The sequence below is a fragment of the Melanerpes formicivorus genome, unplaced genomic scaffold, assembly GCF_026170545.1.
Source record: "Melanerpes formicivorus ecotype bairdi unplaced genomic scaffold, bMelFor1.0.p_v2 SCAF_24, whole genome shotgun sequence".
NCBI classification, from domain to species: Eukaryota; Metazoa; Chordata; class Aves; order Piciformes; family Picidae; genus Melanerpes; species Melanerpes formicivorus.
In genome coordinates, this window is record NW_027142376.1 from 4,597,476 (window position 1) to 4,623,360 (window position 25,885).

At 42.6% G+C, this 25,885-nt stretch overlaps 1 protein-coding gene across 40 annotated transcripts in view; it reads right to left on the reverse strand.

Moving 5' to 3' along the window:
* CLASP2 (cytoplasmic linker associated protein 2) overlaps positions 1-25,885 on the reverse strand; it is a 152,324-nt gene that overhangs the window by 74,471 nt on the left and 51,968 nt on the right. For 33 of the 40 annotated variants that reach the window (XM_068152665.1, XM_068152649.1, XM_068152646.1 and 30 more), the window contains one exon: positions 14,756-14,902. In XM_068152665.1, the coding sequence (XP_068008766.1) occupies positions 14,756-14,902 (147 nt within the window). Of the gene's footprint in view, positions 1-14,755; positions 14,903-15,383; positions 15,771-25,885 lie in introns of those variants that run through there. The other 7 variants (XM_068152670.1, XM_068152669.1, XM_068152673.1 and 4 more) reach the window with 6 other exon arrangements.

Below are 25,885 nucleotides of genomic sequence, written 5' to 3' on the forward strand. Positions count from 1 at the left end.
TGGGCTAGGTGCCCTCTGCTCTGTTCATATGAGGGACGCTCCCTGTGTCCCAAAGAAGTCCAGCTCAGTGGGTGGACACAGGAAGCCAGGTATTTCATCCCAAAATGCCCTGCTCCCCTATAAGATCTCAGTGGGGGTCCTGGCACTTCCTCTTTTCTTCCCTCGCCACTACCCAGTAACTGGGGGGAGGTTTTCTCCCAGCCTTTTGGACCAGCTAGGCCCAAGGCTGGGGGGATGGGCAATCTCAGACCTGGCCAGCTGAGATTAGCCTAGCAGTGGGGATGGGGGGGGAAGAAAAAGCCCTAGGGGGTCTTGGGTGTACCCTCAGGTGGGGATGGGATGTTTCTGGGTGTGCTGTGGGATCTCTTTTGTCACTGTGTTTCTGTCTCTCTGTAAACATTCATCACTTTCCATTTAAACTTTCCACCACTTTTGCAATCCATTTGTCTGAGTCTCATTTTTTGCCAGTGGTGGGAAGGGGGTTGGCCTCAACCCATCACAACAGGTTAACTGGCAACTCCCACTCGCACTCCTACCAACCTCCCTCATTCTAGCACTAGAGTAGTGAATCACAACAGCTAAGTTGAGAACAAAATAAACTGGCCAAGAGAAACAGCTTCAATGAGCAAGCTCCCTGGTCAGCTTCACCACTTGAAACAAATGCCATGACAGCACAATGGAGGACTTGGGGTATGCAACAGTGGGGATAGGGAAGGAAATTACTCCAGGCTGCTTAACCAACACAGCTGCTCAAATTCTAAGTATAGGCTGAAGGGAGTGGAGCAATACTCAAAACTAACACAAGGAAGGACAAGTGCAAAACCAACCTAGTGGAATGGAGGCTATCTCACTAAACAAAAGGGGGAAAAAAGCCACCAAAAATTAATGGAAGTGCAGATTGAAAAAGAGGAAAAAAAGGCCTGCCCACCACCCCCCAAAAAAAAGGCAAATGCGTTGAGAGAAGCTACAAGTAAAGGAACAGACTACAGCACTTTTTGCAGGCAGAGGTTTTTAGCATGGTACTTGCAATAGACAGAGACAGTGCTCAATAACCAAACTCTGTTCCCAGGCCCACTGGGTAGATCTTGCAAAGGTCATGTCTAATTCTTTCTCCGAATACACATTTTGCTGTTTGTCTCTGAAACTGGTCTTTTTTTTGGTTATTCTTCTATAGCTCTCTCAGTCTTTGCACAGACTACTTGTTTAACCTTGGTTCAGCTCTTATTAGTGTTTGAGAAAACTGACAGCTTACTTTAAAAATCCTATCTGTTGGGGGGCCAGGAAGAAAGTTAACAGTACTTCATGATCTGAATTATCATCACTGTGACCGTTTGAGGCTGTGCCTTTAAGAAAAAGACAGTGCTGGAACACTATGGCTGAATGTTTTGGAATGTTAATGAAAATCCGCCACAACCTCCGAGACAGCAAAGGTGCATTTTAAGACAGAGATTCTGCACAGGGAATCTCAGTAAATCAGTCAGGAATCTCTTTATATTTCCAGGTGCCACAAGAATAGTGCTACAGTTAATAAAACAGTCCAGAAAAACATCATGTCAGATGCACTCTTGACAGTATTGCTCTGTAAAACATCAAGTAAATGTCTGGAAAAATAGCTGGAGACTGAAATTTCTAAAAACTCCCTTCATGCTTTAAATTACTGGGTCATCTAAAACCATCTGATATACTGTGTACACACACCTTGACGTCAGCAGAACACAGGAAACACTGGAGGTCCTGCCTTGATCCTATCAATGTTCTAAACATTTTTATTTCCATGTTTGAAAGACTGATCTTTGGATTTTAATTGAAAAACCTGAATGAAAACCTCCTCTAAGACAAGCAAAGAAATATTCTTCCGTCTCAACTACTTGGAAAAAGCACAAAGATGTTCTTTCATCAGGTGAATGAGAGTCAATTAGTATAGATGCCTCCAAATTACCTGCTTAAGCTAGAAAAATATTTGAGAGCAACAAAGAAATAGCACTTGCTCCAGCAAAAACCAACTTTGATCAACATTAGACAAGGTGGTTTTTGTAAACAAGGCAGATCTACCTCTAGATAGCTACTCTGCTAAGTCCTACAGGATGGATATAATTAGACTAATTTAAATAAAATTATGTTAGTGTAATAACTTGTCTCAAGTTCTACTCACAGCACAAGCTGCACCAGCCAAGGTACTCAGTGTAACTGTTTGCAGCACTTGCAGGCTTTGCTATGCAAGCTAAGAAACAGAGCACACTGTGAATCGTCACAATTCTGCCAGCAGATCAAACCAGGACAAGCTGTAGTGGCCCCAGTTTAGAGAAAAATGTGCACTGACACAACTAGAGCTGCCTTGTATCCTTTTGCTGATGAAAAACAAACACACCAAACAACAAACCAAAAGGAAACCAAATCAGCAACAAACCTCAACACAATTGCATCTCAAAACAATTTATCTCCTCATCCTCAAAAACCTCTCTGCTATGACGAACCTCTCTATATTCCTAGTGCTCCTGCAAGTACACACTTTGCCTACCAGAGAAACCTGACAAATAAAATTTAGGAAGCCACCAGATTACCTTACTGGGTTAACAGATCTGTCAGATGGTAATTACCTGCACAAGGAGAGAGAAGCAGCAGAAGGAACACGCACCAGTCTCTTAAGCCACTGCATTCATTCATTAACCTAAGCTAAAATACCTTAAGCTGAACTGCCTTTCACCAAGACATGGGGCAGACAACTAGAATCAGGAAACCTATTCAGTTGTTCTAATGCAAGCCACCAGAGGTTATTGCTTTGAAATGAAGTTTCAGATATAAGAAATATTTTAAACCAGCAGATCCAACACTAAACCCAAAGAAGCCTTTGGAAGGGTTTGGTGGTGGTTTTTTTCAGCAGAAGTTCAACTGACAAAGCTTTCACATTGTTTCAAACTGGCTTAGAATACAATTCAAGTTATAACCAAGTGACTCAGCAGAGCAGAAAAGCCTTGTCAGAAAGCCCACTTTAAGGAAATTGACAGACTAATTCTGTCATGTTCAACCCCAGTGACTGGCATTCATTCTGAACTGACCTGTCCACCTCAGCTCCTCCAGAGCTAGAAGTCATTGTCCCTGAGGCACCCAGAAAATAATTCAAGCTGAAACAGCTGCACAAACTGAGCAAAATAGCAAAATACCTTCATAGTACCTTCTGTTCCTTTACTTTATCTGCCTACATTAGAAATATGGTTAGTTATCTTCCCTTCAGATCCCACCTGGAGCACACTTGCTTCACTAAAACATTCCTCCTACATGCCAAAGATACTGCATATAAAGTTTCCACCCAGCTAGTGAGTGTGCTGCCTCTGAGGAGTGAGATGCTAAACAGATCTCTCCACACAATTCCTCACTCCAGGAAGGAACAGGAGCAGGAAGAACAAGAATAAATTAGGAGCTATCTTTACAGGAAAGGCAGTGGTGCAAGGTGTTTAACTGCTAGGAGAGCAAGTCTCAATCCTTGAGACATGGCACATCAGTCAGGAGCACAGGACTCGGGCACAAAGAAGAAGCACAAAATAATTCTGAAGACAATGAACATCACTGCCCCAGTATACATGCTTAAAACCTGGAGATGCTCTGGGGCATGAACATTCCTTTGGAATCGTGCACTAAACATTCCAATCCCTGAGAAATTTAGTCAATAGGATTTGAAGCTGATTCTAATACTGAACGCGCCATTTCCACTACTTCAGCCTCAATTCTTGTGCAGCACAGCTTCACAGGTATAAAAGACTAGACATACTATCTCTTATTTTAACATGAATGATATGGAAATTGATTCAACTCAAAAGCATTTGTAAAGCATGCAGAAGATCAAAGAAATTAAAAGTGCTGTACTTAGTACCATGTTTGGACAGCATACAAAGACCAAACCCAGGACATGGGGAACAAGCAGCAGTTCCATGGGCAGCAAGAATAGAGACATCTGATTTCTTTCAGGCTTATCTCACCATTGGTTAATGTCTGATTCTACTTAACTGGAAGCTCACAGTCATCTTTCAACTCGCATACAACACTGATGCCTGCAAAGTAATCTTTCAAATCCCTTATCACAGAATGTTAGGGCTGGAAAGGGACCTCAAAAGCTCATCCAGTCCAGCCCCCTTGCCAGAGCAGAATCACCTAGGGCAGGTCACACAGAAATGCATCCAGGTGAGTTTTGAATGTCTCCAGAGAAGACAACTCCACAACCTCTCTGGGCAGCCTGTTCCAGGGCTCTGTCACCCTCAGAGTGAAGAAGTTTTTCTTCATGTTCATGGGGAAACCCTCTGCCTCAGCCTGCACCCCTTGCCCCGTCTTATCATTGGAGATCCCTGAGCAGATCCTTGCTCCATGCTCCCAACACTACCCTGCACATCTTTATCAACATGAACGAGGCCACCCTCAGGATCCTCTGCTCCAAGCTCAAGAGCCACAGCTCCCTCAGCCTTTCCTTCTAGAGGAGGTGTTCCACTCCCTTCAGCATCTTTGTGGCTCTGTGATAGAGACTTTTAAGCAGTTTCCTGAGGTCCTTCTTTAATTGAGAACCCCAGAACAGGACACAATACTGCAGATGCCACCTCACCAGGGCAGAGTAGAGGGGGAGGAGAACTTCTCTCAACCTACTAAGTACACCCCTTCTAATACATGCCAGGATGCCATAGGCTTTCTTGTCTTCAGCAGCACTCATTTTCCCAAAATAATTAGAACACACACTGGAGACCCTGGCTCATACATCGAGTTTCAACAGGTGAATTTTAAACTTATGCTAATTTTATAAGTGACAGCATTAGTCTTATTTTCAGCTTTCAATACAGCTTCCTAATAGCCAAATACTAACACTTTACTTGAATTTGCTCCTAGTTTTACACCTGAATAGAGGAAATTACAGTAATTATTTTCAATTGCAGGAACTGATGAGAACAACCAGAAACACAAATTGTTTGTTTGCACCATCTACAGTTGCTGTTGCCAAATGGACTGGTTCAAGGTACTAGGATTCTGTGGAGTTTTTATGAAGTACCAGTTTCAGGGAAATGGTATTTTTGTTATTGTTGTCATTTCTCTTCAACTGTGCATTCTTCTCTTCAACAGCTTCAACAGATACCATGCTGAGAACAATGACAGCAAACACTGCCTGTCACTGCAAACTACACAACTACAGTTTTGACACATTTTAAACGACACATTTCTATCTTTTACTTCTAGAAGTTCACTAGTGCAAGACAGAAGGTCAAAAAGCTTCAATTCTAATGTACTGGTTTTATCCTGTATTCTTAAGGGTATTTCATTTATTTGTTGCAAGTTATGTCTGCAGCCTTGGTGAAAATTTTCCACTCAAATTCCAAAATGAATTTGCACCTGATGCTTCTACATTCCCTGCTTCTCTGTTTGAGGGTACACAAAATGTTCAAAGAAACTGAACAGATTTAAGACACTTCTGCCCCACCACCCCCAAAAAGGTATCACACCTGATAAAAGCTTGGCAAAGCAGCAATGTTTTGGAATGGTTCTCTGCCTCCTCTGTAACACAGCCATAGTCCATAAGGACTATGGTCAGGCTCAAACAGGCTCTGAGCAAGCCGACCTAGTGGTGGATGTTCCTGCTCTGCAGGGCATGGACCAGGTAACCTTTAGAGGTCCCTTCCCACCCAAATGATTCTGTGATTCCTGACCCAAAGCAGTAGGGTCGGCTGATGCCAGCACAGCTTCCTCCTCCCCACCTCCTCTTTCCCTTTTGCAGTTACCCATATGAAATTCTCAACAAAAATGGCTTTCCCCTTCTCATGCTTGGGGAAATAAATCAGCACTCAGCAATCTAAACACGAGGTGAGCTGTCTCCCTCACCCTCACCACTGGCTGGTACTACGGTGATTGCTAGTAAGACATTTGGGACTACAACACAGGGTAAAGATGCTGAAAAAGCGTTTACACAATGTGGTGACCTCCTCTCTCCTGACCTCCTAATTTCTGCTCTGTTCTTACCCCCTTCCTGTTTTATCCACTTCTAAATTGACTCCTAGGTTATGATCCTCTTTAGAGATGTCTTATTGGGTACAGTCCACTTACACCGGCATAGTAAATTCTACTAATTGAGGCATCTAGAAATTAGTGCAAAATAAACTAAGGTAATTTGAACTCCGACAGCTGTCCTTGGATGATGCACACAAACTAGAGACTAATTAACAGTAATCATGAAGACAGAGAATCACAGAATGCTTTGACTTGGAAGGGACCTCCAAAGGTAATGAAACTTCCCTGCAGTGAGCAGGGGCATCTTCAACTAGATCAGGTTGCTCAGTGCCTCAGCAAACCTGACCTTGAATGTTTCCAGGGGTGGGGCATCTAACACTTCACTGCGCAACCTGTGTCCGTGTTTCACTACCCTCAGTGCAAAAAATTTCTTCCTGATATCCAGTCTGAATTTCTCCTCTTTTAGTTTAAAACCATCATCCTTTGTCCTCTTGCAAGAGGCCCCCTTTAAGTACTGAAAGGCTGCAGTAAGGTATTCCCACTTGAAAGCATAGGTATAGGTGTGCTTACATACATGTAATTCATCATGTTTATTTCCATTCCACTTACTCATTAAGGTTCATTTTCCAATCCACCTGCTGAGGCTAGCTAAAAAGGGAACTATCTATTAGAGGAACAGTAACTCCAGTGTCTGGACAAGAATTTGTAATGGCCAAGGAGATCAGACCACTGATCATCTGCAAGGAAACCCTCTTTGGAAGTTCACTTCAGGGAAGCAAACAACATTTCCTAAGTACAGTGTGTAGTTTTAATGACGTTAACTTCGCCTGGCTAAGATTTCAGAAGGCATGGGTCTATTTTTCTGTACTCCATTTGTTTTATGCAGAGCCCTCCTATTTAAGTTGTTTCCTACTAAAGCTTCCAAACACTTCAAAATGTTTTCTGTGAGGAAAAACAGCTAAAAAAAGGCCATCAGCACCATTTTAACACTTCCCTCAACAAAGAACTGTACTACTATTATTAAGAAGCAGGGGGAAAGCATTCTGATGCTCACAAAACATACTGTAGACAGGCGCACAACTCTCATTTCCTGAAGTTGAGAACAGATTCCTACAGTTAAAAGCATCCAGTCTAGATATTTCTTAAATACTTCCAGGGATGATGATTCAACCACTTCCTTCAGAAGCCTATGCCAGGGCTTGGCAACGTTTTCAGCGAAGACATTTTTTCCTAATGTCCAATCCAAACCTACCCTGGTGCAACTTGAGGCCATTCCTCTCATCCTATCACTTGTTGCTTGGGGGCAAGCACAGAGCACCTGCAGGATGGCCAAGGGATCAGGCCCAGTCAGCATGGATTTTGGAGGGGCAGGTCCTGCCTCACCAACCTGATCTCCTCGTATGCCCAGATGACTGCCTGGTGGATGTGGGGCAGGCTGGGGATGGAGTCTGTCTGGACTGCAGCAAGGCCTTTGACACCATCCCCCACAGCAAACTCCTGGCCAAGCTGTCAGCCCATGGCTTGGACAGCAGCACTCTGAGCTGGATTAGGAACTGGCTGGAGGCTGAGCCCAGAGAGTGGTGGTGAATGGTGCCACATCCAGCTGGCAGCCAGGCACCAGTGGTGTGCCTCAGGGATCAGTGCTGGGCCCCATGCTCTTTAACAGCTTTATTGATGAGCTGCACAAGGGGATTAAGTCCATCATCAGTAAATTTGCAGATGACACCAAGCTGGGGGCAGGAGTTGATCTGTTAGAGAGTAGGAGAGCGCTGCAGAGGGACCTTGCCAGGCTGGACAGATGGGCAGAGTCCAAGGGCATGAGATTTAACACATCTGAGTGCCAGGTTCTACACATTGGCCACAGCAACCCCAGGCAGTGCAACAGGCTGGGGTCAGAGTGGCTGGAGAGCAGCCAGGTAGAAAGGGACCTGGGGGTACTGGTTGATAGCAACTGAACATGAGCCTGCAGTGTGCCCAGGTGGCCAAGAAGGCCAATGCCATCCTGGCCTGTATCAGGAACAGTGTGGCCAGCAGGAGTAGGGAGGTCATTCTGCCCTGTGCTCAGCACTGGTTAGGTCACAGCTTGAGTACTGCGTCCAGAAGGATATCGAGGGACGCAAACATGTCCAGAGAAGGGCAACGAGGCTGGGGAGGGGTTTGGAGCACAGCCCTGTGAGAAGAGGCTGAGGGAGCTGGGGTTGCTTAGCCTGGAGGAGAGGAGGCTCAGGGGAGACCTTCTTGCTATCTACAACTACCTGAAGGTAGGTTGTAGCCAGCTGGGGGTTGGTCTCTTTTCCCAGGCAACCAACACCAGAACAAGAAGACACAGTCTCAACCTGCACCAGGGCAAGTTTAGGCTGGATGTGAGGAAGCAGCTCTTCCCAGCAAGAGAGATTGGCCATTGGAATGTGCTGCCCAGGGAGGTGGTGGAGTCACCATCCCTGGTGGTGCTCAAGAGGGGATTGAATGTAGCACTTGGAGCTGTGGTTTAGTCATGAGGTGCTGGGTGATAGGTTGGACTTGATGATCTCTGAGGTCTTTTCCAAACTTATTGATTCTATGTACAGACTAATACCCATGTCACTACAACCTTCTTTTCAGGTAGCTGTAGAGAGCAATAAGGTCTCACCTGAGTCTCCAGGCTGAAAAACCCCAGTTCCATCAGCCTCTTCTCTAAAAACCCTTCACCAGCTTTGTTGTCCTTTAAAAATGGCCCAGCACCTCAACACCTTACTTTTAGTGAGGACCCCCAAAAATAAACAGTACTCAATGTGTGTACTCATCAGTGTGGATGTAAAGAGGTACTATCATGTCTCCATAGTTCTGCTAACCACACTGTTCCTGAGACAGGCCAGGATGCTGTTGGCCCTCCTGGCCACCTGGGCCCACTGCTGCCTCATATTCAGCCTGCTGCCAAACAACACTCCCAGATCCTTCTTCCCTCAGCAGCTTTCCAGTCACTCTGCCCTAAGCCTGCATGGGCTTGTTGTGATGCAAGTGCAGGGCCTGGCACTTTACTTTGTTGAACCTCATACTACTGGCTTTAGCCCATTGACCCAGCCTGTCCAGTTCCCTCTGTAAAGCCTTTTTCAAGCAGCTCAACACTACTGCCCAACACGATGTCATCTGCAAATCTCCTGAGGGAGCACTCAATCCCCTTGTCCAGATCATTGATAAATATTTTGAAGAGACTGGCCACAAAACCGAGCCCTAGGAAACCTCATTTGTGATCAACCCCCCGCTGGAGTTAACAGCATTCAGCACCACCGTTTGGGCCTGGCCACTCATCCAGTTTTTAACCCAGTAAAGAATACACTCATCCAGGCCGGGAGCAGCCAGTTTCTCCAGGGAGACACTGTTCTGAGGATTCTTACTCCACAGTATCTTTTGAAATACCAGTTACAGTAATTCTGACCTCCAAATAAGTAACATTCCCTTTGCTGGTTTGATACTGGATCATTTAACCTAAAGCAACACAGGTTGCTTCAAAAAGCACAGCAACATTTCTTAGTGTTGAACAACCAGCAATGCAGAATGGTGCCAGCGGGCCAACACACTAGGGATCACAGGCAGGAGTGCAGGATGTGTGCCTCCCTGCTGAAACCAGCAATGCAGAATGGTGCCAGCGGGCCAACACACTGGGGATCACAGGCAGGAGTGCAGGATGTGTGCCTCCCTGCTGAAACCAGCAATGCAGAATGGAGCCAGCGGGCCAACACACTAGGGATCACAGGCAGGAGTGCAGGATGTGTGCCTCCCTGCTGAAACCAGCAATGCAGAATGGTGCCAGCGGGCCAACACACTGGGGATCACAGGCAGGAGTGCAGGATGTGTGCCTCCCTGCTGAAACCAGCAATGCAGAATGGTGCCAGCGGGCCAACACACTAGGGATCACAGGCAGGAGTGCAGGATGTGTGCCTCCCTGCTGAAACCAGCAATGCAGAATGGTGCCAGCAGGCCAACACACTGGGGATTGCAGGCAGGAGTGCAGGATGTGTGCCTCCCTGCTGAAACCAGCAATGCAGAATGGTGCCAGGGGGCCAACACACTAGGGATCACAGGCAGGAGTGCAGGATGTGTGCCTCCCTGCTGAAACCAGCAATGCAGAATGGTGCCAGCGGGCCAACACACTGGGGATTGCAGGCAGGAGTGCAGGATGTGTGTTGCCCCACTGAAACCAACAAGTGGATACTCTACCTCGTTTCACATTACAGCATGAAGAATAATGTTCCAGCCCTACAGAGGATCTTACCATACAAGAGAAAGTGAACATAAACTTGTGTCATTAGCAAGTTTCATGAGCATGTTTTTCTTCCACATGGCTCTACTGAATAGCACCATTCCCACATTTAATCCACTTCAAAGATTAGGAACTTAAAGTGACATTCTGGGAAAAGAAAGAAGTCATCTTGCTGAGGTACAGACTGAGGCTTCCTACCAAGATCTAGAATACAAAAAACTTCTGAAGAGTATACTAGCAAACCATTCCCTAGAAGATTTGGAACAGGGAGCTCGCAGCTGCAAGAGAACTTGCCAAAGACCTGAAAGAGATCTTGAACAGTAAATGGACAAGAATATAGCTCATTTGGCTAACACACTCCAGCCTTTTTCTGCTGTAAATTATGGTGTCCCTTACAATGGAATAGCTGCTTGCCATGCTGCCAAGAGCAAGCCTGAGTCTCCATTTCTGAGCAGCAGAACACACATGGTGCATGTTCTCAGCGAGAAGGCCTTACAGCAAAGAGGCGTTTTTCAGAGGCTCTGCCACTGGAATGAAGAGCTGAAAGCAAGTCTGTCAGAAGTCAGTAGATCAGCTGTGCATTGCCTGGCAAAGGGATAACTCAAGGGAGTGTACTGACCATGGAATAAGAAATATGCCAAACAAAATACCGCTCCATTAAGTTGAAGACTGATCTCTTCTCATTCATTTGAGGCAAGAAGGTCACTGTCTGAACACCTTCATGCAGTGAACTCACAGGGCAAACAGACTGCTGGAATGCTTATTCTCAGAGCAGTACACAGCTGAGGCTGCCTGCTGTCTTCTACAGGCTTGATCACACCTGTCAGCAAAAGCACAAGTTCTGTAAGCTGTCCCATTCCCACTGCTGACACGAAAAAAACTTGCAGAGTCATCCCCAGCACAAGGAGAGAGATTTCCAGCCCAAGCAGGACATAACTATTGCTATTATAAGTACCTCCTTCACCTGCCTTCCTAGACAGTGACTTAGCATTTCCTGTGCCACCAAAATGCATTTCCCACATAAAAGTGTCCACCACAGTGAAAAGAATCTTTCACCATATTGGATGGGTCCTTTCACTTAAAGAGACTATCTGCCTAGTGGTGGAACTATCCAGTTCTTCAGTAAGAAATATCTACAGGGAATATACAATGAAAAGCCAAGCACAAATGCATCTGAGGTATAATTCAACAGACACAAACATAAAAGAAAGTGAGCAGCATGGCTAAGAGGTTTAATTTTCTTAGCCTCAAGGCAGGATAGCTTCCACTCCCTCCCGGAACCAGAAATAAGCTGTACTTTCTTTATTGTCATCTGCAGTTGATTGGAAAAGGCTTCTAAAGCAGTATCCTAGGAAGAGGATCTCTGGAATGTAAAAGGCAGTTTAAATGAATGGAACTTGCAGTAATCACAGCCTATGCTCAACAGTTTCTCCTAGCCATTTTGCCTGGTCACAGAAGCCTGAAGAGAAGAAACTGCAATGAAGGACCTGCTTCAGCTGCAGGTCACTGACATGTGCTTGGAGCTTTGTGTAAAAAGGAAAGAAAAAGCAACACATTTAATGGAGCTGCTGTTTTTTCCTCTAAGGGTGAACTGCAGTTTCTTGGTACATATACATGCACAGATGAAAGTCAGGAAGAACTTATGCAGGCAGGACCAACAGGTGGCAGAACAGTGAGGTAAGCAGTTACAAGCCTGAAATACCTGTAGCCCCTGCTTATGAAGGAAAGGTGAGAAAAGTTGTGCCTACTGATTACAGTCTTGGAATGAAGCAGTGAGCAGAAAGACCTGGGACTGCAGGATATAGCAGCCCTAATGAATCAGCAAGAGCAGGCAACTTCCTGAACCATAGATTTGCTTCAAGGGTGGCAATTTTGAGGTTGCAGAACAGACTCAGGTATACTTGTCAGCATCTGCAACGCAAACTCTATGGAAAATGGATGCAAGAGAGCATCAAGAGTTGTTTGTAGCTATAAAGATTCATGAAGTCTGAAGCACAACAAGATGCCCTAATTGGACTCTTCAAAATCTGTGGTTTCCTGTGAGCAAAGCTCTCTAAACCCAGCATTTTGCCCTACATTGGCAGGGTGCTTCTGGACACTTGCCCTGCTCACGTACATTTCTGTTGTAGTCACTTCTGACTACTGTCAGACAGGACAGGAGACTACACAGACCTCTTTTCTGATCTAGCATCCTTGTTTGTGGGAATAATGTAAGGGCCAATTCCTCACTTCCAGAAGAGACTAGGACCTGACTGACTTGTTTAATAAATCCACTTGGCATCTGCACTAACATTCTTTACTAGGCTAGAAGATGCAGGATTTGTACGTACTATGCAAAAGGGTGAGGCTCTCTCAGCACAGACATTTAACATTCCCACCTGCTAGCAAGGCAGAAGTAGTTTAAACATTGGTAACCTCTGAAAAAGGGAGACAGAGTAAACCAGAAAGATATCAATAATGAGCAGCAGGAGTAAACTGAACCTGCTAAAAATGGAGACATCAGTAACAGCCTTATTGATGAACGCTGACACAGGGAAAGGCTAAAAAGACTGGGGGTCAACTCAAGGTAAAGTGAAAGGGACAAAACCACTGAAGAAGAATTAAACTGAGGCACATAATTACATGTAATGAAAGAAATATGTGCACAAGCAAATTAACAGACTTGTAAAAGTTTCTCCCTGGTAGACAGCAAGAGGGAAAAAGAAGAGGGAATTGAGAACAACTGAAGGCAGGGAGACAGACTTCCACCTTCTAGCCATTTGGTGAAGAATCCAAGGCATGACATCTTTGCTCAGTAGAATTTTTGCCTTAGCATCTTGTGGAAGTTTGCACAACCACACCACAGATACATGTACAGACAAGCATCCAAAGAACAATTTAGTCAACATAATAAATGACAGTACAACATTTAATCCAGAAATTTCAATGTTGGGACTACAGACACACTGACAGAGTAAAAAGAGGGGCAACAGATGCATCTGTGAACACTCCTCTGTGTTTTCCAGAGTTGAAAGAAGATGGTAAAAAGCAAGGAATGACCAAAGTGCTCTATTTCTGGCCTGCTTAAACTCTGTACCATTCCATGTACTACTTCATTTTATTGTTTTGAAGTTGGGCAATATAGGAAAAGGAGGGAAAATAATATAATGTTTGGCTTTCTAACCTCCTTTACTGCTGAATTTTTAGCTAAATTGGAAAGATTAGTCAAATGGTTATTCTAATTTCCCTTTCCCTGCTTTCCTGCCTCCATGTTTTTGCTGCAGAGCACATACAATGAAAATCTGCATGCAAAAACAATTTTACATTTAAGCATATCTGTATTTTATTAAATACTGTTAAAAGAGTACATGGTATGTACTGAAAGGAACAGGAATCTTGAGTTGTGGTACTATGCATGTGAGTCTTGCATGCAAAAGCCACCATGCTTCAGGTTAAATTTATCATTATTGTTACTTATTTGTGTAATAATAATAATAGCTATTAAGAGACAATTTCAACAGCTAACTTCCTTTTGGATTCCCACTATCAATATACATACTATCAATTTTCATTTATACTGTGGCAGTGTGGATCTGGCCCTAGAGGAATCTTTTCAATGCATCAGGAATTCTGAAGATGACATTACAAAACCAATGAATTATCAAAACATTAGCTGTATCTTATTCACATGAAAATTCTCAAGGCAGCTTGTTAGGCACATTCATTTTCTTTCAAATTTTATCTTTGCCTTGCAGTACACATAAGAGAATGTTACAGGAACAAGGGAAAAAACCACTGACTCTCACAAAAATCCCTTATTGAAAGAATCACTTATTCATAAAAAGCCATACCCGAAGCATGATTTATTTCCACCCAATTGAACCATCAAAAAAGCCCTTACTTCCTTAACAGCAAACAGTTCCTTTTGTTAGATCACCTCCGCCCTAAAAAAAAAAATGCAGATTTCCCTACTCAAAGATTATAATTAGTAAGCATCATCACTACACTGCCTCCAAGTCTACCATGCAAAAAAACCCTGGCAGGGGTACCGGCCCTCTGTTTTTATCTTTCACAATCAATTTCATAATCCTCTGACAGTTTAAAGAACAACAATAAAAGTCATGCAGGTCTAAGACACCTCTGGTGAGCTATGTGGTTGATGGCTGCTCCCTTTTAGCCATGTGAAACAGTGCAGACCTCCAGTGAAAATGTCATCTACACAGATCTGCTACAGAATTTCAGTGTATTTCTATACACAGTAAGACGTGGATTCTATCAGAGACAACCAGACATGTTTCATCAGCACAACTGCTATCTCCAGATGTTAATTTATAACGTGAGAGGCCTCTGCAAGCTGATGTGCATTCACAAAACCAGGCAGGCATGCAAACACCTCTACATAGGAATAACTACATAAACCAGAGCCCCTTACTGTTTTCAGCTCTGCAAAAAAATACTGCAGTCATGAATTAAACATCACCTTCCAAAGTTCTCTAGTTTGTGCCTGCCCTGGCAAGGTTTATGGGAGCCCCGATTAGAATGTGAATAGCTTTACATTACCTCCAACCTTAGGCCCACCAGCCGATCCTGGCTTTCTTGTACTGTTGGGAGGATTTCCTGGCTTTTTAGGTGCCGGAACCTTGAAGGCTGAAGCAGCTGATGATGGCCTATTTCCATCCACTGACTCTTCATCATCAAAGCTTTTGTCTAGGAAAGGATACATTAAATAAAAATACAGCTATTAGAATGGATGTATATTTATTTCACATTTCATAGCAATTCACAAAACATAAATAAAAACAAGTATTTATCACTTTGTCCTCTCTCTCTGACCTAGGAAGAAAATGACAATGAGAGATAAACAGCATTTTCTACACGTTCTTAGAAAATCAGATTTTACCTTCATAATAAGCCAGCATAAAACTGAACATGAAAATAAATCCTACAATTGATTCTCACAAAGGGAAAATACCCTTGCAGAGACAGAATATTTTTTGCTCATTTCTGAATATTCTCCCCCAAAGACAGCCCTTAATATCATTTTTATCATTCCAGTCTCCCAAAGGCCAACGTTTCTCCCTTCTCTTCCTTTACTCATGCATGCATTTTCTGCTACACATCCTCCCACAATGTGTCTAACCAGCAGCGCTCCCTGTCTCTTTCCTTCCACCCAGATTTTTCAACTTACAATCACAGATCCTCTTGCAGATCAGTCGCCTCATTCCTCTGATAGCTCTTCAAATCCCCTCACCCTAGGACAGACCCAGCACCTCACATGGCCACACGCAGTAAATTGGCAGTACTAATCAAAGATTCTATCCAAAACTGCTCGCAAACACCCTAGATCCACCACTGAGATTTGTGCCGGCATCTTTCTCTCCCTTCCCTGCACTAGGTGCCGCACAACCAATGAGCTGCAAGGTGACATCATCTTCTGGGAGCCACCACCAGAGGAAAAGGTGAAAATCCTCCATGCAAATAGATTCATTCCCACACACAGCATTTGCCGCTATTCCAACCCTGCATTAAAATAGAAATTTAAGGCAGACAATACTCTGAGGTCTGAACTCCTCTTTCCTGTAATTTCAGGTTTGCAACATTTTAATCAACAACTAAATTAATTTCTAGTCCAAGAATAAAATATTCAACCTTCAAAAAAGCTCCAAACCAACCCTCAGCTTCCTCCAACAGGAGAATGCAATAGTTTTAGTCCCCTCGAGGAAGAAGGATTTATCTCTAAGCAGGAGCACAGAGAACATACCAGCCTACGGTTCCTACAGTAAACAAAATGGGCGAGGCTGAGACACAGCTGCACTACAGTAATGGAAGACCAATTTAACATGCTACCTGCTCTAAAATCTGTCATTACCTAAAAAACCTGAATTAACTGCAAAGCTTTGCTATCCCTGAAATGGTGACTATTTACCCTTTGCTTATGCAGAGCTTGCTCCCAGTGAAATGTCAACTGCACGGAATAATGCAGCCTCCCAAAGGAAGGCAGCTTACATTAGAAGGGTAAAGCAAGATTTTGTCCAACTGTGTTTGCAGCACCAAACATTAGGATACCCCGTATTTAACATGTCCAAGATCACTGCTGCTATAATTAGTACTTATTTTCTAGCATTGGCCAAAAGCTCTGTGTTGCACTAAGAAATCATTATGATTCAAGACAAAACCACCACAACAAACATCTGGATGCATATTGACAATTTTCACTAATGCCATTTCCTTCTCTCCTACAAACACTGATTTTTAAGAGAATCTTGCTAAGAATAATTGTTCGGATGTGCAAACTCTCCAAACAGGGAAAAGAAACCAGCCTCCCCCCCCACTATCCTCTGTGTTGCCATGGAAACAGCACTCCCGCTTAGCATCCGGGTGGAGGCAGAATACATTTTGATTCCAGCTCCTTTTAGTGTCTTCAACAGAACCAGACATCAAGATCTTTGATCAGGGAAAACCACTAACCCAAATGCCAGAGGAAGGCAAATGAAATAAACACTACAATTAACACATAAACTGTAACAAATGTAAGTATCTCCCTGCAGCTTCACAGGTAATTGTAAAGTCGCATTAAGAAATCCCTTGCCCATGCTGAAGATGCAGAGAGATCACCACTGACACACAAGTAGGTTAGCATGAGAACTCAAAGTGAAATCGCCGTTTTCAAATAAAAATGGTTTTGTTGCTGCATTTTCTGGGGGTGGTTGAGCATGAACCAGGCTAGACTTCCCTGTCACTATCTAACAGCACTACAATGCAGTGCTGATACACAAATACTGCACAGGAAGCCTCAGTGAACAAAAAGTTACTTGCAGTACTATTTTAAAAACAGTGATTATTCTGCTCATTTATGCAAAACCTCCCGATCAAGAAAAACCTGAACATCAGGAACCAGTAGTAGCCTTTGTGAACCAGTGGCTCAGATAAATTAATTTTTTTTCTTCCCCTGCTATTCATTATATGGAGTACTGAAGATGGAGCACTATGGAAGTCACTGCTCAGGCCCAAATTGAAGAAATAGAAATTCAGGAAAAAGCAAAGCCAAATGTTCCCAGCTACTGACATGTGTGAATTACAGAACACTGTGTTAAACAATGATCTTGGTAACATAGTCAAATTACTTAGCCTAGTTAAAGAGCATTTTCTTCATACATTTAAAATGTTGGACTAAACCCACTATACTGAGCAGTAGGTTTATACTGCTTCTTAGCCCACATAACCATTAACAAAAACACAAACACCTGCTAACTGTTTTAAGTATGTTTGAGAAACACAGAACTGATCTTAGCCATTAATACTTGGGGACTCTTAATGATTTATGTTACAGTAAGTTAAAAACTTAAGTACAGGCATGAAAAGTATTCGAAAACTGTGACACTGTACCATAAATATGTAGGATTAACAGGTGAAATGGATCTTTCCTAATTCCTTTAAATCCAGAGCAATAATGTCTCTCAGGCTTTTTTGTTGTGGGGTTGGTTGGTTGCTTTTAAATAAAGATAAGCAGAAACGTTTTGTAGCATGTTTTACAGAATCTGGGAGTTTGCTCCACCCTTCTGGGCCTTCACACTTTTCATTCCCTAAGCTCTATTAACAACATAACCCCCACTGATCTTTGGGGACACTCCTTTTTCAGGACGGTACTTAAGATTATTTGAGAAGATCTGGCCCCCAGGTCTGTATTTATGGCAGTTAATGAAACAAAAGCATTGTATCAGGTTCCAGCAGGATGTGCTTTCCCTAATGCACAACCATACATCCATTTCTAGTTATTCTGAAAGTTTGTCCGTGTATTTCAGCAGACAGAATCCCAACTCAAGGTGCAACTGCTAGTTCACAGGGTATAATCAAGGTGCCGTTCTGCTCAATCCAGTTGAGTCAAACTTGTTTAGCCATGCCTTCCTCCAGCCATTGGATCAGGGTTGGAGCTCCTGACTGCCAGTGTGCAGTGCGATGGCAGTATCCAACAGCTAATGTAACATTACTTTCATGCAGTCTGCCAACGCTACTAAAGTTCTACAGCAGGGGTCATAAAAGCCAACATATAATTGATATTTCAAAACAAATCTATCTAAAGAATGCACACATTTTTTCATTCTATGGTGGCTAGACAGTCTTCATTCTAGTTAATACTGAAGGCCAAATACTTTCAGCGTTTTCGGTTTTACATGCACAAGTACAGCTGACAGCTCAGAAAGCACTATCCAAACATTTTCCAACAGAGTTCTAAACTACAAAAAGCAGTTACAGAAACCTGTATGAATTGCTAAAGTGTACAGAACATCTTAAGTGAAAAAACACCATTAAAGAACATTTATTATCTTAATTTTAAATCACAATGGGCAAGAAGAGTTTGAGGTAAGCACAGCTCAGAGAGAAGTTTGGCATCTAGTACTGCCAAAAGCTCCTGAAGAAAACCAACAAGCAGCAAATACTCTCTCTCCGGAACAAGTTCTCTTCCTGATAAATTACTTTGAAGCAGGGGGGGGAAAAGCAAATTCAAGAAAAGGTTCTCCTTACAGTCAGACATCTAGAAACACAATACTCAGCTTCCAAGCATTAGAAGTTTCCTAAGAGAAATGTGAATGTATCAGATTTGATACTCAAAACTTTCCATCACTGCCAATACTACAAACTACCAACCAACCTGTTTACTGGGATTGGGCTATAGAGCAGTGAGGCTAATAACATGCGGATCCAGGCACAAGAGTCTCTGAAACATTTTTCGCATCTACAAAGAGAAAAATGTTTCATGTCTCAAGAAAATGAAATTAAAATATAGTTACAATTACTCTAATTCAAGCCTTTACCTTAGCTGATCTTAAGATTCATAGAATTAATGTGGCATTTAATATCTAACATTTTGTAAGTCATAGTCAATAACGGAAGAAAGAAACAGAGCATCATAGAGCATCATCTGTAGAAACTGAAGATCTGTATTCTACTTATGCTACTCAGAAGCAGCCAACCAAGTTAACTGATCTTAAAGCAGGTCCCCAAGTAACACCACTGGGGGGAAAAACCCTGGATTCCCTGCAGTGACACCTAAGTAAAACTGGCAAATCTCAACACCGTATCAGCTGACATTCACATCTAACAGTACTACGGTCCTAAGTACCACCTTGCAGTATTTCACAGCAGGCTGGTAATAGTCAAACCTAGGAACACAGTCACTTCAATGACACTGCTTTTAAGCTTTGACTTTTGTTTTTTAAAAATGCACTTTCGCTATCCTTCTTTAACTATTGGTAACAGATACCAGCTGTTTGGAACCACTGCTAACACCTCCTCTTCCATACCATAAATCACTTATAGCAACATGACTGCTGAATTGTGCCCAAGCGAAACAGCAACAGGCAGACAAACTCCTTGCATATCCCAAGTCACTCCCATATCCTGCACCTACCTAGACACCAACTGCCAGTGTCTCTTTAGTCATTTACAAATACAGGCTGCATCAGTTACTGGGAACATCTGGGACTGGCTCATTAGCTCAATTCCAGATGAACTGGTGCAGCCTACAACAATTTCTCTCAAGCATGAAAATGCATCTGCAAGCACTACAGATGCACCAAGGTTAGTTGATCCTTCTAATCCATACGTCAAGCCAATGCCCCACATCACTTCATGAGCACTCCCTCCCTTACATATCACGCATTCCATACAACCCTGATCTGCTTGTCCTGACACAAAGGAGAGAATTCATTTGCCTAAGCCAAGTCATCCAAAACCAGTTTAGACAGTCCTGGGTATCCCATCTGGCCCCTAGTCAACACTGCAGAAGGGAACAGATCTCATTCTTACAGGTCTTTGGTCAGGTTTGTGTATGGCTAGCATGGATACTGCAAGGCACCTCACATCTTTTAGATGTATTGTAAAGGCATAATTCTAGGCAATCTCCCTTTCACACAGCAGGCAGACAGACCTTGAATCATTACAACACAAATAATCAAATCAAAACCAAAAACCATTTTGCCTCCCACAATGAGGGAGTTTGCTCTTCACAAGACAACAGAGTGTAGTGACAGATGTAACATGAAGTCATTTACTGATAGATTTGACTTAACTTCATGGTACCTCCTCCTCTGTTTCTCTTTATATTCCTGAAGGAGGCACCTGTATCTACAATTCGATGATAGCAAAGAGTTCTCATGTTCTGTACAACACATTCATCATCAGTGAAATCGCAAACTCCTGCAAATACAAATCTCCTTCTTCTGCTGTAACCTTGGGGTGATGACCAAAAAAAGAGAAAACAACAACAACAACAACAAAAAACCTATGACAAAAGTTGCTAAGTAACACGAGTTGGTTCAAAAAACTGATGGGAATACTCCTCTATTTTAGCACAAAGTAAAATGCCTACCTCAGCAAGCGTTTTGCTCCCCTATGAAATGTTGGGAGTAAAGCTGAGAAGGGCAGTAACTTTTGAAGCAGACTTCAAGCCCTCTGATAAATGAATGAGGACTCCTATAGAGTCTCCTCAGCCAGACACTGATTAAAATTAAATTAAGTAGTTCACTTAGAATAATTTAAAAAGACTTGGGAGAGAATTTTCACTTGATGCTTGGTAAATCTGAGAGCCACAAAGAGACCCATCATTCCTATTAGAAGTTACTGTCTGTTTATTTAACTCTTTCAGCCTGTCCAAATTCACGCCTTGTTTCTGACCCAACACCTCACTCTGTTGTCTGCCTTGTCCTCTAAAAAAAGCTACCAATTGAAATATTTCCTTGAAGTACAAACCCCTCTACTCACCTTGAAAGCATTTTGTAACTCAACAGCTAGTCTTTGCTAGGTAGGCCTGGTTTCATTACTAACTGTCCTCATTACCTAGGCTCCCGAAGTCACTCGCCTTCTTCATAGATTTCCTTGGCTGGTACACCAGGGAAGTATCTGCTCTCAGGAGCACCAGTATTTTCTTCAGTGGACTTATTTTTAAATCAACGAAAACATTGTATTTAGAATCCACTATTCATAAATTACAGTAATATGGATAGCATTATGGAGGTATTTAAGTTCAGGAAGCAAGCAAAAAGGATCAGCATTTGAGTATCTGTAGATAAATCAATACAACAATGGATACCCATTGAGGAGTTTTGAGTCAGCCAGGGCAACTGACCTGGGTTGGCTCTCAGATGTATCCCTGACCATAAACATAACACTCAGCATAAATGGGGAAGTTTGCTGAGAAGAGGGAAGCCTCCTGCTCCTCAGGACTGCTTTCCCATTTACTGTGACTGCCACACCTTCACTGGGTTGAGTATAACTTCTTATACCTTATGTTGGCATTAGCATCAGAGTTAAACCGTTTCCTTAAATCCATTTTCATTTCAAGCCATGAGTTGTCTTAGCTCAATTCCTCTTCTCAGCTGGGAAGGGGCCATCAGTTTAGCCCTAGATACAGGCTAAATGTAGGCAACAGCAGAGGACCATGCCACAAGTATCATGTACTATCAGTAAGGAGGTTTACAAACTGAGCTGGAATTGTGATTTACTCTTAGAGGCTGACATGACAAATTTATCATCAAAGACACCATGTTAGCAGCAACACCTGTACTGCCTTTTGGTGCAGCAAATTTCTGTGCATTTAACCTGATTTGTGTGTTGAAGTGTAAAATTGCAAGGCAGGTTCACAAATACAACGTAGGTCTTACAAGAAGAAAGTGAATATGAACATAAAGCACACATCTTTCTGAATTTACCTCAAATCCCTGTAGTCTAGGAATTCAGAAGTAATATTCACCTCTGAACACACAAACGAGCATGCAGTGGCACAGAATAAATGAGGCTGTTAATGGTCTTTGAGCTCACTGACATTCAGGAATGGAGATTAAGAAATTATGGCCATTTACTCTCAATGCTGCAACTTCACTGTGGATGACAAAACATGCAGTTTTAAGACTCCCCTCACATTGGGCTTCAGATAAGAAACTACAAAACTCTCATCAGATCTGAAAAATCTGAAATGTCTGGTTAGAGAGCTAGGCAGCCATTTCTCCTTTTGTGAGAACATCATCCAAGCCCAGAAAAATGCATGCTGGCTGCCTCTCTTGGTATTGCTAAACAGTCTGCAGAAAATCAACCCCATAGCCCAAAGAAATCTACACAGAAATGCCTTTAAGTACAACGGCGAATCTCATACTATGTAAACTTGTTGACCAAAGGAGGTCAACACTCAAACAATCCATAATGATAAAAGGCTGTTTTCTCAAAAAGGCACCTCCTGATCATAGTTTAAGTGACCATGGAATCTCATGGAGCTTGGACATTTGATGAAGGCGAAAAATAGCCACTCTGAAGAAAGCATGTTTCTTCTGCAGACTGTTAAAAGCTCTGTTCTACACCCTCTCGTTTTTCTCCTCACCTCTCATCAGGCTCCAACTATCCAGAATTTTGCAGGCTTTGAAGTGTTTCTTAGTTAAAGGAAGAATTTTCCCATCAATTAAATACATGGACAGCTGTACCTGAAAAACTTTAAGCTAGTAGCCATGAAAATCTGCTGCCTACCCTCCATATGGCTGTGAAACTCATCTGAGTGGAGTTCTAAACTGCAGTTACCTGTTGTAAGAACCTATGGGCACAGCTGTTTTTCAAAAGGCTTGCTCCACTTAAGCACTGCTCTTTCCTGCTGTCCCTACAGAAGTGCATTTTGATGAATGAATTGGGCAAAGAAAACCCCACCAAAAAATATTTAAAACTAAGGTGCTTTTATGCATACAACACAGAGTGACATTTCTGATTCAGGTGAACACTACAGCAGAATCGTCACCCCTGAAGGCATTTCAGACACCTGAAATGATTCAACCATACCTTACTTGGCTCATCAGGATTCACTACTATAAGACTTTATTAAAAGTAACATAACAGTAAAGAAAACCTCCTCATATTTGATAGATAATGAAGATGAAAATTAATGCTGCAAGACAAATACGCAGTTAAGTCATGTGAAAGAGTCTTGCCGTATCTGTCAAAGAAAATCCTTACTAGACTGAATTTCTCCTTGAGCTGTTGGCAATTCCAATTCTTATTTCAGAAGACACCTTTTTATAAAAAAAACCTGAACAAACAAAACAAAGAGAAAACCAGCCAAAAAGCAATGAAAAAACCCCAAGCCCACCAAACAAAAACCCACACAAGAAACTATTTTAAAAATAAACCAAAACATACTATTAGCCACAGCCTGAACAATCCAGGGTGTTTCAAAACAAATAAGGATGTCCATGAAACATGAAAGGATGTTATTCTTCCTTAGGTAGCTTGTTCTTAAGAACAAATGGAAATAGACTCCAAAAGCAACCAACTCTTCCAGATATGTCTAATCTGGCATCCAGAAATCTCTTCATTGGACTGGTGTTTCACATTCCATTAGAAACCACACCACCTTCCCAGAACTGAACACTCAAAATGCTTGACACTTTAAAAAACATCATTTTGAAACAGGAAGGCAAGACAGACTTGTAGTCATTATTTTAAAACATTTTAAAAAATGAAAAATCAAGCAGTGTTATCATTCTGTGATCTGTGGTGCCTTTGAGAAAGTAATTCTCTCTGCCATATGTTTGCAGCTTTCTTAACTAAGAAATGCTCCCCAAATGCTCCTTGAATTTGATTTTTGTCCAGTCACACCAGCATTTAACCTGCTGTACTCATCCACTCTCTGGGTAGAAACTGTCTCTTCATATTGGCCTTGGCTTGTTTACACGTTGCCTGCCTCTCCCACTTGCTCGTTTCACTGTCCCACTGTTCTTTCACTGATATTAGCAACGGTACATGTACTTCCTGGACAAAACACCACTCAGGATCTACGTTAACCACTGGGAGTAGCATATGACCTTACTGCGAAAAGCAGCTCTGCTCTGGCTTGGTTCAGAACAGCAATCGAATTCCAGCTCACAGCATCTGTCCTTCCTCTCGCAGGCACAGTCAGTAAAGCCAGCTCCCAAACCAACGTGCCCACCAACTGCTAACAAGGGAAGAGCAGGAGTGCAGAGCAACTACAGGGAAAGGAGCCAGGGCAGGCGCAGTCGGCATGTTAAGAGAAAACAGGCCCAAGAGGAAAACAGAAAAGGGAACAAGCAATGCATTTTGATTCCCTAGACCAAAAAAAAAAACCAACCCAAACTCCTGCTGCTATCTGGAATTCTATTGTTCTTTTCTTTCTAGGAAATGGCTCTGATTGGTGCAAAGCACCACAGTTAGCACCCTGCCCAATTCCTAGACTGATGTAGTGATTGCTTTACTACCATAATTTGCAGGATTCTGTTGGTTTAAAAAGCCTCTTCCCTTCCAACAGTGGAAAGGAAAATCAGGAATATGCAACAGAAATGCATATGCACCACAATTATATATACATAATGCATTTAAAATCAAGCTGATGTCTCAAACATCACTATAGCCTCTATGCCTTTAGCGTGCTCAATCGTTTCTGCGGTCAGAAGTAAAACATGAAAGCTGTACAGCACCTGCATTTTACAGACACTACTAATGAGATTAAAGACTTAGGAAGACAGCCTTCCCTCAGAAGAACATCAGGGAATGAAGGGGAATTGTGCTCATGCTCTAGGACCATCCATACATTAATGCAGTATTTTGAATGAAGGCAAAACCCCTCATTTGATATGCATATGTAGAAAAATATAAGGGTAATTCTTATTCATAAACCAGTCACATTGTATGTCATTTAAATAAAAACCCACTAATAAAAAGGTTTCTCTAATTCATTACATGCTTCAAAATAGCATACTTAGTATATACTACTGCAACAAATGCATGCACCACATATGTCCACTTACAAAGCTGATTATATGCTTTTAGATAGTCCTCAAATACCTCATGTCTACTACTGCAATATGTTTAGCACACCTCATGAAAACCTGTGTCTGACCTTCCCTTCATGGCATCTCAAGAGTTTTTAGCAGGTAATTCTCTCGTTATTAGCACATTCAACTGGGAGCAAGACAGCCCCTTCCTTCTGAAATAGCAAAACAGTCCAGCACAGGCTGACAACAAGGTGAGAAAGCACTGATGGGAGCCACTGAACTACAAGCCCTGAAGAGAACAACGTGATGTGTTGCTCTGCAGTCCTGTTAGCAGCTTCCGCACCACCCTAATCTGGTTATCAACGGATAAGGGCAAAAATGCATTATCCTCTGCAAGGAACAAGAAATCCAGAGCCAGGAATGGTTCCTGACTGGTTTTCCTCAGCAGCCTGAGAACAACCTGCAGGTCAAACACAGCCCTACATTCAACCCAAGTATGTAAAGTGCCTTTAAGACCGAGATGGTGCATGCTTTCCCACTGGCACACATTCAGTACAGTAGAAGGAACAGTCCAACTGCTTTCTGGGCCACAGACACAGTGCTGATTTCCCCCCCCTACATTCTTTCAACAAAAGATTGGAGAGCTTGAGACAGTTAACATGAGCGCAAAGAAGGAATCTGGCTCTTCCCTTTAATCTTCATTGGAGAAATCAGCTTAAGATGCAACTGTTAAGCACTACATTTTGTGTACATTTGTGGTGCTCCTCATGAAAACTGAAAACAATGCCCAGAAGTTTACAGTAAGCCAGTGTCTTGCACTCAGGATAAAGTGCAGGAATTACCACCTCTGTATATCATTTCCAAAAACACTCTGTGGAATTTTGCAACCTATCTAAACTGTGTCAGTGAGCAAAGCAGTTCAAAT